Source organism: Bos indicus, chromosome 10, assembly GCF_029378745.1.
Source record: "Bos indicus isolate NIAB-ARS_2022 breed Sahiwal x Tharparkar chromosome 10, NIAB-ARS_B.indTharparkar_mat_pri_1.0, whole genome shotgun sequence".
Lineage (NCBI taxonomy): Eukaryota > Metazoa > Chordata > Mammalia > Artiodactyla > Bovidae > Bos > Bos indicus.
In genome coordinates this window covers 12,520,791-12,534,692 of record NC_091769.1, presented here as the reverse complement: position 1 = coordinate 12,534,692, position 13,902 = coordinate 12,520,791, and the positions used below count along the sequence as shown (strand labels likewise).

General features: G+C 42.3%; 1 protein-coding gene across 4 annotated transcripts in view; it reads right to left on the bottom strand.

Moving 5' to 3' along the window:
• SLC24A1 (solute carrier family 24 member 1) overlaps positions 1-13,902 on the bottom strand; it is a 51,100-nt gene that overhangs the window by 23,376 nt on the left and 13,822 nt on the right. For all 4 annotated transcript variants that reach the window (XM_070796919.1, XM_070796918.1, XM_070796920.1 and 1 more), the window contains one exon: positions 2,768-4,769. In XM_070796919.1, coding sequence (XP_070653020.1) covers positions 2,768-4,639 — 1,872 coding nt within the window. In that variant the 5' untranslated portion in view covers positions 4,640-4,769. The remainder of the gene's footprint in view (positions 1-2,767; positions 4,770-13,902) is intronic.

Genomic DNA, 13,902 nt, shown 5'->3' with positions numbered 1-13,902 from the left:
GGGCATGGCTGACTTGTTAAGCCTAGTTTCCCTGCCTTCTCCAAGTGATGCTCAAAGGGACCCATTAGTCAGGGAAGAGGTGTGAACTGATAGGTCTGTGTGAATGACATACAAGGCATGCTCATTTTATGAGTTAAAGTTTCGTAGGTAAAGTAAGGCAATTTGCAGGGGTGAGTACACACTCTTGCATAAATCACAAAAATGAGTACCAACACAGAAAAGGGAGTAGGGAAAGGAATCCACACTGGTGGAGGGCCTGTGACATATGTACATCATCTCAACAACTTTTCAGTAAAACCCTGCAAGACAGGAGTTCTCTGGTAGCCTAGTGGTTAGGATTCTGGGCTTTCACTGCCATGACCCAGGTTCAGACCCTGGTTGGGGAACTGAGATCCTAATGTTGCTCGGCATGGCCAAAAAAGAACAGAAAAGAAAAACACAGATCAAAGATTGGATTTTCAGAGAATCCTTGAAGAATTCAAACAGAATGGCTTGCCTCAGTCTGTTAGTGAAGGGCAGGTTAATTTATCTCCCTCTAACATGATCACAGGTCTTGGGCAGCCAAACACATACATAATGATATAAGCAAAGGCAGTTACCCCTCTCTCTGGCTATAAGAAACCTGGGGTGAAACTGAAAATTCACATGTTTTCAAAAACCATTTCTAAATAGTTATAGCTTTTTAGTTATTTGAACTAATTTTCAGAAGGCAGCTGTTCGTGCCAGAAAGTCCTGAGTATAGGTTTTCAATTTTAAATAAATACAAATTTACTGTCAAGGACAGCCAGTATTTCAACCTGTTTTTTTTTTTTAAATAATGCTGTTAATTAAAATTCATACTGGATCCGTTTTAATAAATAGATAAGAACAGTTGTAATTAGCACTGCTCTCACTGCTTGGCAAAGAGCTGCTACTAAAGACCTTGAACAGTCTTTTAAGTAAGTTACAAATTCTCTTTTGAAATCACAAGTATACTTGACTTGCTTGGCAAGCTTTCTCTAGTTCTGATAAAATGGAAAATTGAGAATTTGCAGAGTTTAAATGAAAACAGAATTACTGTGAAAGACTGGGAGGAAAGTCAGAGGCATTTTGAAAACTGCTGGTCTAACATACACCAAACCACAGATGCTTTCCCAGAAAAGAGTATCAGGTTTCACAGCCACCTTCAGTGAAGCCTGCCCTGACAGCTTTGTTAGGAGAGAGGCCCCTGTTTGTTTAAAAGAGGTAATGCTCTGAGTCTCCCTTTCTTTTTGAAGCCTCTGGCTTCTTAGAGCAGTCATCTGGGAAGATAGCACTGAATGGGAAGTTAGGATACCACGTTCCCATTCCAGTTTGGAAACTTTCCAGCTATCCAACCTTGGGCAGGATATTTCTCCTTTTGGGGCCACCACACAAATACGCTAATTGAAGGTCAGTTGATCAGACAGATAACCGCTGTGTTGGGCCTGCCAGAACTGAACTCACTTAGACACAGGACATTAACAATGAATGTTAGAGCTAAACAGAACATTTTCATGATTAGTTGGACTCTGTCATTTCCCCCAGAGACGGGAAGGGGTCTGTCCAAGGTCACATAGTTAGAGGGGGCCTTGGATTAGAACCCACATTTCCCAACTCAGTTCCATGCTCTGAACACTGCATGTTATCTCAGAAGTCCTAAAGGAATTACATTTCATTTCTTTTGTACCACGTAGCTCTGAGATGTATTGCTGAGTTTGGTCTCCATCCTGCCCACTCATCAAAATTGTGCTGGATTAAGCAGCTAAGTCCTTCTACTCTTTGCACGCAAAATTCTGCTCACACTACTGGCTTCTCTGAGATCTGAAACAGGCAGGCTATGAGCCAACCTTTGCCCAAACTCACCTTTAGGAGCATGAGAGAAATGAGGTCTGTGTTCCCTAGGGTCCTCTCACTTTTGAGTCTCAAGGAACAAAAAACTTTGGGATGGATGTTTAGAGATCACTTCCCCAGTTAAATCTCACTGTCCAGATTATTGACTCAAGCAATGAATTTAGCAAGAAGGTCCCTCACGGAGGCAGAGAAATTCTTGGAACAGAACTGTGGAGTCAGAAGAAAGCCCCAGAGTTGGAGCTCTCAATATCTGATCTCCAGTGAGCACTGAAACAGAGCTCTACACTCAAGGCTGGCCTGTCAGTGGATGAGAGGAGCACCCACCTCCAATATTTTAAAAACCAAACAAAGCTCAAATAACCTCCTCCTTCTCAGATCCTAACCAAGCTACCAGCCCCGCCCCCCCAGGTCTGGAATGTGAACAAACAGGATTAATTGAAAGTAAGGGTGCTAGATAAACCCTAAACACCACACACATGGAAAAGATTATCATTTTTCCCTGCCTGATATCTCCCTGGACATTCCCCAAAGCCCAGCTCAAATGTCATTTCTGAAGACCCAATCCAACCAACCTGGGTTCATCCTGGCTCCACCACCTATTTTCTCTGTGACATTGAACAAGTGCTTTAACTTCATTAGGCCTCAGTTTCTTCCCCTGCCAATGGGGGATCATAATAATAACCATTTTATGGGATGACTAGGTGTTGACCCAAGGTCATTCTTGCAAAAGGCCCAGCATGGCAACTGGCAGAGAATAGGACTCTATAAATATTGAATGAATTGCAAGGGAACCAGAACACTCACTCATCTCTTGAGGTCTGATCCAGCTTTGTTCATTCTTCAGTCCCTGTCTTCCCCCCGACCCTGTTCTTTTGCCCAAAAGGAGCTAAACAAGCCTGAACCAACCTGTTCTTACCTTGCTGAGGTCCCCTAGGGCCATGACCTTGGCCACTGGCCTCTTGTTGAGCTGCTCTTTCACCCAGAGCTCGAGCTGTTGGTTCCACTTCATGGTGAACACATAGAAGGCATAAGCCAGCAGCAGGAGCACACTCTCCCACCACGCAATGAGGCTATCCAGGAAGAAGAGGATGAGCATCATTAGGTCAAAGATGTAGAAGGTGATGTCTCGGAACAAGGGCCACCAGGTGAGGTTGAGGATCTCCCGGGAGAAGAGGGCACAAGTGCCAATGACAAAGAGGATGTTGAACACCGCAGAGCCCACTATGGTGCCAATGCCCACGTTGCTATGGGAGATGAAGACACCGATGAGGGAGGTGAAGAGCTCAGGGGCAGAGCCTCCAGCAGCCATGAATGTAGCGCCTGCCACATCCTCAGAGATCTGCAGCTTGTCTGTGATGACGCCCAGGGCAGGCACAAAGTACTCGTCACAAACGATGGCCAAGGCTACAAACACATACATCATGCCAAAGATGTGCAGGACCACCCAGCCCTGCCTCCGCTCCTCCACACTGAACAGGTCTCGGGGGTACTCTGCCTTGGGGTGCAGGTCTGGCTGTCCTGAGGGACTAGGAATCCCTGGGATCACAGCTGTTGTCCAACTAGGGGAGGGGGCAGTGGGTGCAACTGGGGCTGGCTCTACCACCAGGCAGTGGCGGACCTGAATGGTCGGATTTGCCCTAACCCTGGGAGCTGCTGGGGTGCTGGGTGCTTTGGAAGGGTTTTTCAAAAGCCCCCTGAAGGTGGCTGAGGATATTCTGATGATCGGTGCACTGGTTCTGGACAAGGGATTCCTGACTTTCCAAGCATCAGTAGAAGCTTTGGTTTCTGTTGGGCTGCTGCGTGTCATGGTGCTTATTGTCACTTGCCCCTCAGAGACGGCCGCAGTGTGCTCCAGGACCATTCCTTGGGGTGTTGTCAGATTGTTTTTCCCCACCAACCCCTGGTGGTTGGTTGAGCTATTACTGTCCACTCTTCTGGGGGTAGTTAGGGTCTTCTTTTCTACCACATTTCTTGGAGAAGTCAAGGTGTCTGTTTCTAAGTCACTTAACAGGAAGGTTGGGGTGTTATCAGTTATTCCCTTGAGAGGAGTTGGGGTGGTTTTCTCCACTAGTCTCTTGGATGGGTTGGTCGCCAACATTTTCTTGGTTGCCATAATTTCTCTGTCTTTCACTGTTGTTCTGGGGGTGATGCCATGGCTCCTTGGCATTGTCATGAGTGTGGATGGGGCATAACTGTTTACCATTCTACCAAGTGGGGATGGGGAGTATTTCTCCTCCTTTCCCCTGGATTGAGTTGGGCGGGAGCTCTTTACTTCTCCCCTGGCTGTCAAGCGGGTATAACTATTTACCATTGGTCTGCTTTGAGTGTAGTGATTCAGTACTCCACTGGGTGTGGCTGAGGTGTCTTCCTTAACTTTTCCTGTGCCTGTTGGTGTTGGGCTGTAGTTATTGGGTATCGCTGGAGTGATGCTGGCTGTTCCTCTAGGTGTACTGGGGGTGTTCTTCCTTGCTATGCCAGGTGGTGTTCCATCTCTGCCTGCTGTGGCTTCTGGTGCCCATGCCTCAACCTCCATTTCAGAGCTAGATTTTGAAGTCTCACTGCTCACCATCATCATCTCCTTGTTGGAAAGGTCCCGGCTGGCTACTTTTACAGGGTGTTGGGAAGAGACTGCTGCCCACAGTGTGGGGAGGCCCTGAGGGCTCGTCAGGTACTGGTAGGTGGAACCTATGATCAACATTCCCAATAGGAAGAGGGGGCGACTCCAATGAAGTCGCTTTGGCCAGAGTGACCGCCTCTCCTGTGCCCCCATCCTGATCAGTTTCCCCATGATGGCCAGTTATCCCTGGCTATAGAAGGCCTCTCATTTTTTCCACAGAAAAATGGGGGATGCTCTGGGATTCAGATTAGATATCAGAGAAGATTCCTCCATGAAGTCCAGCCAGGGGGTAACCACAAACCTAGAAAGAAAAAAAAAAAAAAAAGACAAGGTTATTTGCTCCTAAAAGGACAGCTGGGATCCACCAAACCCTTATCTGGAAGAGAGACTATTCACACAGGAGCCTTTGTTGTGAAAGTAATTGTTTCTGCTGGGAAGAAAAAAAAAAAAAACTATCCTCTGTTCCAGGAGACAATGCTTCCTCATGGGAAAAAGAGCATCTCGAGGTCCTCATGCTGTGTAGGCACGCCAGCAGCCCAGGTTCCTAAGCTGGGTCTACCCAGCCCTCCTTGGGATCCTTGCAAAAGGTCTGCCCACACTTTTCAGGTCCAGCCAGAGTTGCTGAGAGCTCAGTCATCTGTAGCTGGTGCCCCAGGCCACAGATCTTAATTTATCAAAGGCAAAAAGGAAGTAAGGAGATATAATTTTAAGCTTTAGACAGAAAGAGACAGTAATGGAAAGCAGTTCCAGAGACATCGAGGCTCTATGTGTTTTTACTGGACTGACTTAAAATGATTCCACCATCATTCAGAGGGGACAAAGCCTAAAAGTCAATGTCATAAAGCTTCCCAGACAGCGTGGTGTCATGGGAGGAATACGGGGAATAGAGTCAAAGATTGGGTTCCCAGACCTGCTGCTTACTAGCTGCGTCACCCTGGACAGGCTGAACTTCAGCACCTCATCTGTAAAATGGGCATGCTAACATATACTTTGATTATGCAAATATTATCTCTGAAAGGACATCTGGAAAAGAGAAACTAAGGATCCGGGATGAGAGGGAGACTTACTTTTCAGTAAATTCTATTGTTTAGTCTGTTTAACCTTTTTATCATGTGTGTATTACAACTTTTTAAATTTAATTTCATAGAAATAATAATAGTAATAACAATACCTATAAAGGTAAATAGCAATAACAATACCTATGTCACGGGAATGTTGAGATAGCAAAAACACATAAGGTCTATGAAAAGCATTGTACAGAATCGATGCCCCATATGGGTTAATTTTATATAAGGACTCAGAAGGGAAGCATATTTAAGGCCCAGTCAAAGTAAATATTAAATCTCTAATCAATGTCCACAGATTATTACAAAACAATAACTAGAAATGATCAGTTTTGTATATGAAGTAATATATTCAAAATTAAATGAATAACACATAGAATCTTAGGTCATTAAAGGTGGAATGAATTACATTGTTTAATACAACTCCCCATTTGAGACATGAAGAAACTGAGGTCCAGAGAGATGTGACTTGCTCAACATCACACAGCTAGTGAGCAACAGTGCAGATGAGCTTTCTAAGGAACCAGTCTTTCCGGACATACCACACTAATTAGCAATGCAAATACAGCTGTCTTAAAAAGCAAAAGGAGAATTATGGAATAAATGAATTTCCTTCTTTGTCCTTGATTCCTATAATTGTCTTTCCACCACCTCCCTGTCCACCCTATCCTTTGCCATATATTCAACACTCTGAATCTGCTAAAGAAACTTTGGAGAGTATCTCTTTCTGATGTTATGTAACAGAGATGAGCTGGCACCCCAGCTGGTCCCTCCTACCTAATCACATCATTTACCTTCAAACCTGGACATCTGGGTGTCTTCTCAGTTCTGGAAACTTGTCAGAATCAAGGTCTCAAAGAGTGGGTCTGAAGCTGTACAGCAGAAAACACCCCATTCTCCTGTCCCCTGACCCTATGGAATCCTAATTCAAGGCAGGGTCAGGTGTGAAGGGCGTCTCAGGGGAAGGATATCCAATCCCAGCTAATACCCGCTTCTAAGAAGCTTATCAGGGCATTGTACAAGTTCTCAGTCCCACTGCCTCTACCAGAGCCTGCGAGAGTAGACCTTCCACCAGAGACATAGGTGGGTTCTCTGTGGGCCCCTGCATTCAAGTGGGAAATGGTGGGAACATCTCAAACTTATTTCTAAGCTCTGAGAATGAGCAGGTATCCACGGTTCCCATGCTTAGGGGAGAGACAGATTTGAAAAGACTTAGAAGGCACTCTGGGAACCAAGCGAAAATGTCTAAGGCTTAAAAGATCAGACGACCTCAGTTAGCACCAGGCTCTGTTTGCTACCACGTGATTCTAAATGTAATTTAAATGTAAATACAGAGATAATAACACCTGTCCTACCTATCTGTAGGGTGGATGTGAGAATCAAAGTTAAAAATAAGGGGGTACCCACTCAATTTTGCTGTGAATCTAAAACTGCTTTAAGAAATAAAATCTATTTTTAAAAGTCAGGGAATGTGGAGGAAATACTTTATAAGCTTTAAAGCATTTCACACATAAAAATATTTTATCAGGTCTAAGGGAAATTCTTGGAGGAGAGGGCACTGACACATCACCCCAGTGCAGGCTGGCACATGTTGTCGACTGAAAAAAAATGCACAACCTAAAGGTGGAAAATTGGTACTTCCTTGGAGGTCTGGTGGTTAAGAATCTGCCTGCCAATGCACAGAACACAGGTTCGATCCCTGGTCCTGGAAGATCCCACATGCCAAGGGGCAACTAAGCCTAAGCACCACAAACCACTGAGCCCATGTGCCTAGAGCTTGCACTTCTCAACAAGAGAAGCCACCGCAGTGAGAAGCCTGCGAGGTCTACCAGAGAGTAGACCCTGCTTGCTGCAACAAGAGAAAGCCTGCACACAGCAATGAACACCCAATACAGCCATAAAAAATAAATAAATAATTTTTAAGTGGAGAATTAGGTTTTATTTGGGGCATTACTGAGGACTTAAGCCCAGAATACAACCTCTGAGATAGCTCTGAGGGACTGTTCCAAAGAGCTATGGGAAATGCCAGAATAATACAGGAGCTTTTGCAAAACAAACAAACAAACAAACAAAAAAAAAAAAAACAGGTAGTCAAAATCAAAAGATTACTGCCAGTTAAAGAAAAACAGACATCTCAAGTTGAGTTTACCAGTTTTCTATGTATGGAATAGTGCAAGAATCTGGGCTTAATGAAATTATTCCTATGATATGCACCTTACCTATGGTGGTGAGGGCAGCGGCAGAGGCCGATGGCTCGATGGCTATAACATACTTTGTTTACTGATATGGCAAGTGTTATTTTTTGCCCTTAGCACCTCCTCTAGGTCATAAATCTGACCAACATTTAGGAGGCATTTTATGACCAAGTTTGTCCCATGGCACTAGGCCTATAAGGTCAGTTCAGTCACTCAGTCATATCCAACTCTTTGCAACCCCATGGACTGCACCAAGCCAGGCTTCCCTGTCCATCACCAACTCCCAGAGCTTGCTGAAACTCATGTTCATCAAGTTGGTGATGCCATCCAACCATCTCATCCTCTGTCATCCCCTTCTCCTCCTGCTTTCAATCCTTCCCAGCATCAGGGTCTTTTCCAGTGAGTTGGCTCTTCACATCAAATGGCCAAAGTATTGGAGCTTCAGCTTCAGCATCAGTCCTTCCAGTGAATATTCAGGACTGATTTCCTTTAGGATTGACTGGTTTGATTTCCTTGCAGTCCAAGAGACTTTCCAGCATCTTCTCCAACACCACAGTTCAAAAGCATCAATTCTTCGGATCAGGCAAAGATTCTGTTGATAGGTTAATGTGCTAATTTTGGATCAAGCCCTATTGATAATCTAAAATTCTCTGGATTACCCTTGCATCCCAGTGGTTAGGACTTGGTGCTTTCACTGCCCAGGGCCTGGGTTCAATCCCTGATCAGGGAACTAAGATCCCATAAGCCACATGGCATGGCCAAAGTAAATAAATAAATAATTGTTTTTAAACATTCTCTGGATCGTCTATCTTACTAGTCTATTATGATCCAGGAAATATTTTCCCTTGCTGCTTCTTCTCATACCTCGAGTTGCACTATTACAATTATTCTATGCAGAGTTATATATATGATCAGCTGCCTCATGACATTTCATAGTAGTCATAGTGATAATCGCTCAGTCATGTCCAACTTTTTACAACCCCATGGACTGTAGCCCGTCAGACTCCTCTGTTCATGGGATTTTCCAGGCAAGAATACTGCAGTGGCTTACCATTTCCTTCTCCAGAGGATCTTTCCAACCCAGGGATCAAACCCAGATCTCCTGCATTGCAGGCAGATTTGTAGTCTAAGCTACAGGGAAGTTCTTTAGTCACCACTAATTTTATTGGAGGCCTAGTTACATATTGGTTTATGTAAGAGACAACAATCTCAAAAAATAGATAGGATATAAAAATACAGCTAGGATGTTAATAAAATCATAATATAGCAGAGAGAAGCACAAGGAATAAATAATTTGAAAACAACAGGAGATAAAAAATTAAAATAATGAGTGGTAGAACTAGTTGTAATCTGGTTGTAATAAGCAATTAAGTCCATGGAGAGCCAGCTAGAGAAGCCAAATTCTGGAGGGATAAGGTAAAACGAAAAAGATAATGTTTTATCTTTGTTTACAAAGGGATACTTTATCAACTCGTTATAGGTCACAGTGTAAGAAGAAAGGTTCTCTGGAAAAAAAGATTTAAAAGCCAGTATACTTCATGAAAAAGTTATAAAATTATAAATCATACTTATCAGTTGATTCAATCCCATGCAATTAATTCTTGTTCATCTGGATGAAGTCCCCAGGTTTTCCATTGGAGTTTTGTAATTTCTTACCCAGTTCAGTAATATAATCCAAAAGTCATCAGAAATTTATATTTGTCAAAAAGTCTTTTTTATGAATTTTCTTGGAAACCTTCCTTTTACAGCTGCATCAGAGTAAAACAATTGTCTACAAATGACAAAAGACTTAAAATGGCATGTTTAAAGATTGGATTACAACACAAGAAGAAACTTGGATATTTCTGCAGCATACAACATGTTAAGATAATAACTAGATATGACTGATACTACCAGGATATGTCAAACTTTTAGGAATTCCATATAAACTGAAATATCTATATTAATGACATTTACCCACACAATATAATCCAAGAACATTTATTTCCAATCACTTAACAATACTTCTCAAATAATTTAACACACCAAATAAGCCCAATTAGTTTAATATTCCTCTCTTTGGGATGTTTCAGAGGCCCTCTGAAGCATCTCAAAGTTAGCTGGAAGTCAAAGGAACTTTATTTAGAATTTGACTACAGGAAGTTTGTCAAAATATCAAAAGGTCTTAAAAGCACTTGATCAAACAGGATCATAGGTCACTGTGAAACAATACTTACTTTCCACCCAAAGTGACAAGAAAAGATTTTTTAAACAAATACAGATTATTATGAAACAAAAAACTTCATAATCTGTTGTCAAAAATAGCTCAACATTCCAGGAAACCTTTGCTCTCTTAACAGAGAGAAAACGAAACACTAATCCTGCACTAGCCCACTCTCAATAGCAAAATTTCTTACCTAATTAATTTAATCCAATCCCAGCCTAGCATGTACAAAACTTTTTTCTCAGGGCTTCCTTTTCAAAAACCTTCCACAACTTTTATATTAGTTTATCTTTTATTTTTCCATTTAGAAATAATCAGCTTTAGCACAAAACCACTTTCCCCTTAACAAAATGCACTTCCATTCTCCATACCTTTTGCTAAAAATACACACCCTATTTTCCTTGAAGGAAATACTGAAACATTTCCATTATTATTTCTAGTAACTTTAATTACATATTACAATTTTAACCCTTAAGAACCTTGATCTTTAGGGAAAACAATCCCAAAGAAAGGCAATGCCAAAGAATGCTCAAAAAACAAAGATCATGGCATTCAGTCCCATCACTTCATGACAAATAGATGGGGAAACAATGGAAACAGTGAGAGACTATTTTGGAGGGCTCCAAAAACTGCAGATGGTGACTGCAGCCATGAAATTAAAAGACACTTGCTCCTTGGAAGAAAAGCTATGACCAACATAGACAGCATATTAAAAAGCAGAGACATTACTTTGCTGACAAAGGTCCATCTAGTCAAACCTATGGTTTTTACAGTAGTCATGTATGGATGTAAGAGTTGGACCATAAAGAAAGCTGAGTACCACAGAATTGGTGCTTTTGAACTGTGATATTGGGATAAGACTCTTGAGAGTCCCTTGGACTGCAAGATCAAACGAGTCAATCCTAAAGGAGATCAGTCCTGAATGTTCACTGGAAGGACTGATGCTGAAGCTAAAGCTCTAATACTTTGGCCACCTGATGTGAAGAACTGACTCAATGGAAAAGATCCTGAAGCTGGGAAAGACAGAAAGCAGGAGGAGAAGGGGAAGACAGAAGATGATATCGTTGTATGACATCACTGACTCAATGGACGTGAGTTTGAGCAAGCTCTGGGAGTTGCGGATGGACAGGGAAGCCAGAAATGCTGCAGTCCACGGATCACAAACAGTCAGACACCACTGAGCGACTGAACTGACTGAATTTAATATTGACTATTTCCTAAATTATGTGAACCTGAAATTTATTCTGGCCAGATTCCTTTTTATTTAGAAATATTTAATTTGTAAGTGCTTACTTTAAAGTCAATTAAATAGAACGCTCATAATTTTATTTTTATAATATTCTCCAGAGGTAGAGACATTTCTCATGTATAATGTACACACAGACATATAAACAGACAAAACCAGAGATCTCATAGCTTCACTTTTTCTTTTTTTCTTCTTTTTGGCTGTGTCACACGACTTGCAGGATCTTAGTTCCCAGACGTGGGATTGAACCCAGGCCCCCTGCAGAGGAAGCTCAGAGTCCTAACCATTTGACCTCCAGGAAATTCACCTCATAGCTTCACTTTAACAAATACAAATCAGGCACTACAATATAAACTTTCTAGTTTATAAATAACAGTTGGAATGAGTTAAATTTGCTCGCTTAAATGACTAAGGCTTTGCTATTTGTGGAACAGATTTTTAAGATTTGTATTTGTGCTCAACAAACTCTTAGAGAAGCTATAAATTAGATTTTGGGTAATGGAGTCTTTCCAGTGGTTTGAGTTTTAAAAAATCTTTTTCCTTTTGGTTTCAGATCCTACCTCATTGAGCTAATTAGGCTCCTCAGTCTTTGAGGCTGTATTTACATTTGTGCTTTGTAGAGATCTGCAAGGGAAAGACAGTTGCTTCTAATTCCCCCAAAGAAGTGGTCTGCCACCTAAGTGATATTAAAATATTAATTTGCCCAACTATATTCTCTTTAATTTCTTTCTATATATATATGTATATACTGTATATCAAGAAGATTTCCAACTAAACTGAAAATCAAAAGTGCTATGTTCTAGAACTTAGCTCAATTTATCATGCCTTCAAAAGTTTGTACAAGGCATTTAACAAAGGTCTTCTATCTGAGTGTACAGGTTAAACCCAGAGCAAAAAAACAAATCTCTATTATTATTTTTAATAGCCCCTGAATATCAACTCCCAGCTTCTACTTTATATAGTGCAAACTCAGGTAATCCTATTTGTTTCCTTTAGCATATTTAGTTAATATTGTCTGACAAGCAGATTTATATGCCCTATCTTATAATACCAGGCAGGGGAAGCATTCCCCAGTAAGATACAATGTCTACCCCACAACATAATTAGGCAAAAGAGATATAAGCATCTTCAGTTCAGTTCTGTTCAGTCACGTCTGACTCTTTGCGACCCCATGAATCGCACCATGCCAGGCCTCCCTGTCCATCACCAACTCCCAGAGTTCACTCAGACTCACGTCCATCGAGTCAGCGATGCCATCCAGCCATCTCATCCTCTGTCGTCCCCTTCTCCTCCTGCCCCCAATCCCTCCCAGCATCAGAGTCTTTTCCAATGAGTCAACTCTTCACATGAGGTGGCCAAAGTATTGGAGTTTCAGCTTTAGCATCATTCCTTCCAAAGAAATCCCAGAGCTGATCTCCTTCAAAATGGACTGGTTGGATCTCCTTGCAGTCCAAGGGACTCTCAAGAGTCTTCTCCAACACCACAGTTCAAAAGCATCAATTCTTCGGCACTCAGCCTTCTTCACAGTCCAACTCTCACATCCATACATGACCACAGGAAAAACCATAGCCTTGACTAGACGAACCTTTGCTGGCAAAGTAATGTCTCTGCTTTTGAATATGCTATCTAGGTTGGTCATAACTTTCCTTCCAAGGAGTAAGCGTCTTTTAATTTCATGGCTGCAGTCAGCATCTGTAGTGATTTTGGAGCCCCCCAAAATAAAGTCTGACACTGTTTCCACTGTTTCCCCATCTATTTCCCATGAAGTGATGGGACCAGATGCCATGATCTTCATTTTCTGAATGTTGAGCTTTAAGCCAACTTTTTCACTCTCCACTTTTACTTTCATCAAGAGGCTTTTTAGTTCCTCTTCACTTTCTGCCATAAGGGTGGTGTCATCTGCATATCTGAGGTTATTGATATTTCTCCCGGCAATCTTGATTCCAGCTTGTGCTTCTTCCAGCCCAGCATTTCTCATGATGTACTCTGCATAGAAGTTAAATAAGCAGGGTGACAATGTACAGCCTTGACGTACTCCTTTTCCTATTTGGAACCAGTCTGTTGTTCCCTGTCCAGTTCTAACTGTTGCTTCCTGACCTGCATACAAATTTCTCAAGAGGCAGGTCAGGTGGTCTGGTATTCCCATCTCTTTCAGAATTTTCCACAGTTTATTGTGATCCACACAGTCAAAGGCTTTGGCATAGTCTAAGGAAAGTTATGACCAACCTAGATAGCATATTCAAAAGCAGAGACATTACTTTGCCAACAAAGGTCCGTCTAGTCAAGGCTATGGCTTTTCCTGTGGTCATGTATGGATGTGAGAGTTGGACTCTGAAGAAGGCTGAGCACTGAAGAATTGATGCTTTTGAACTGTGGTGTTGGAGAAGACTCTTGAGAGTCTCTTGGACTACAAAGAGGTCCAACCAGTCCATTCTGAAGGAGATCAGCCCTGGGATTTCTTTGGAAGGAATGATGCTAAAGCTGAAACTCCAGTACTTTGGCCACCTCATGTGAAGAGTTGACTCATTGGAAAAGACTCTGATGCTGGGAGGGATTGGGGGCAGGAGGAGAAGGGGACGACAGAGGATGAGATGGCTGGATGGCATCACTGACTCGATGGATGTGAGTCTGAGTGAACTCCGGGAGTTGGTGATGGACAGGGAGGCCTGGCGTGGTGCAATTCATGGGGTCGAAAAGAGTTGGACATGACTGAGTGACTGAACTGA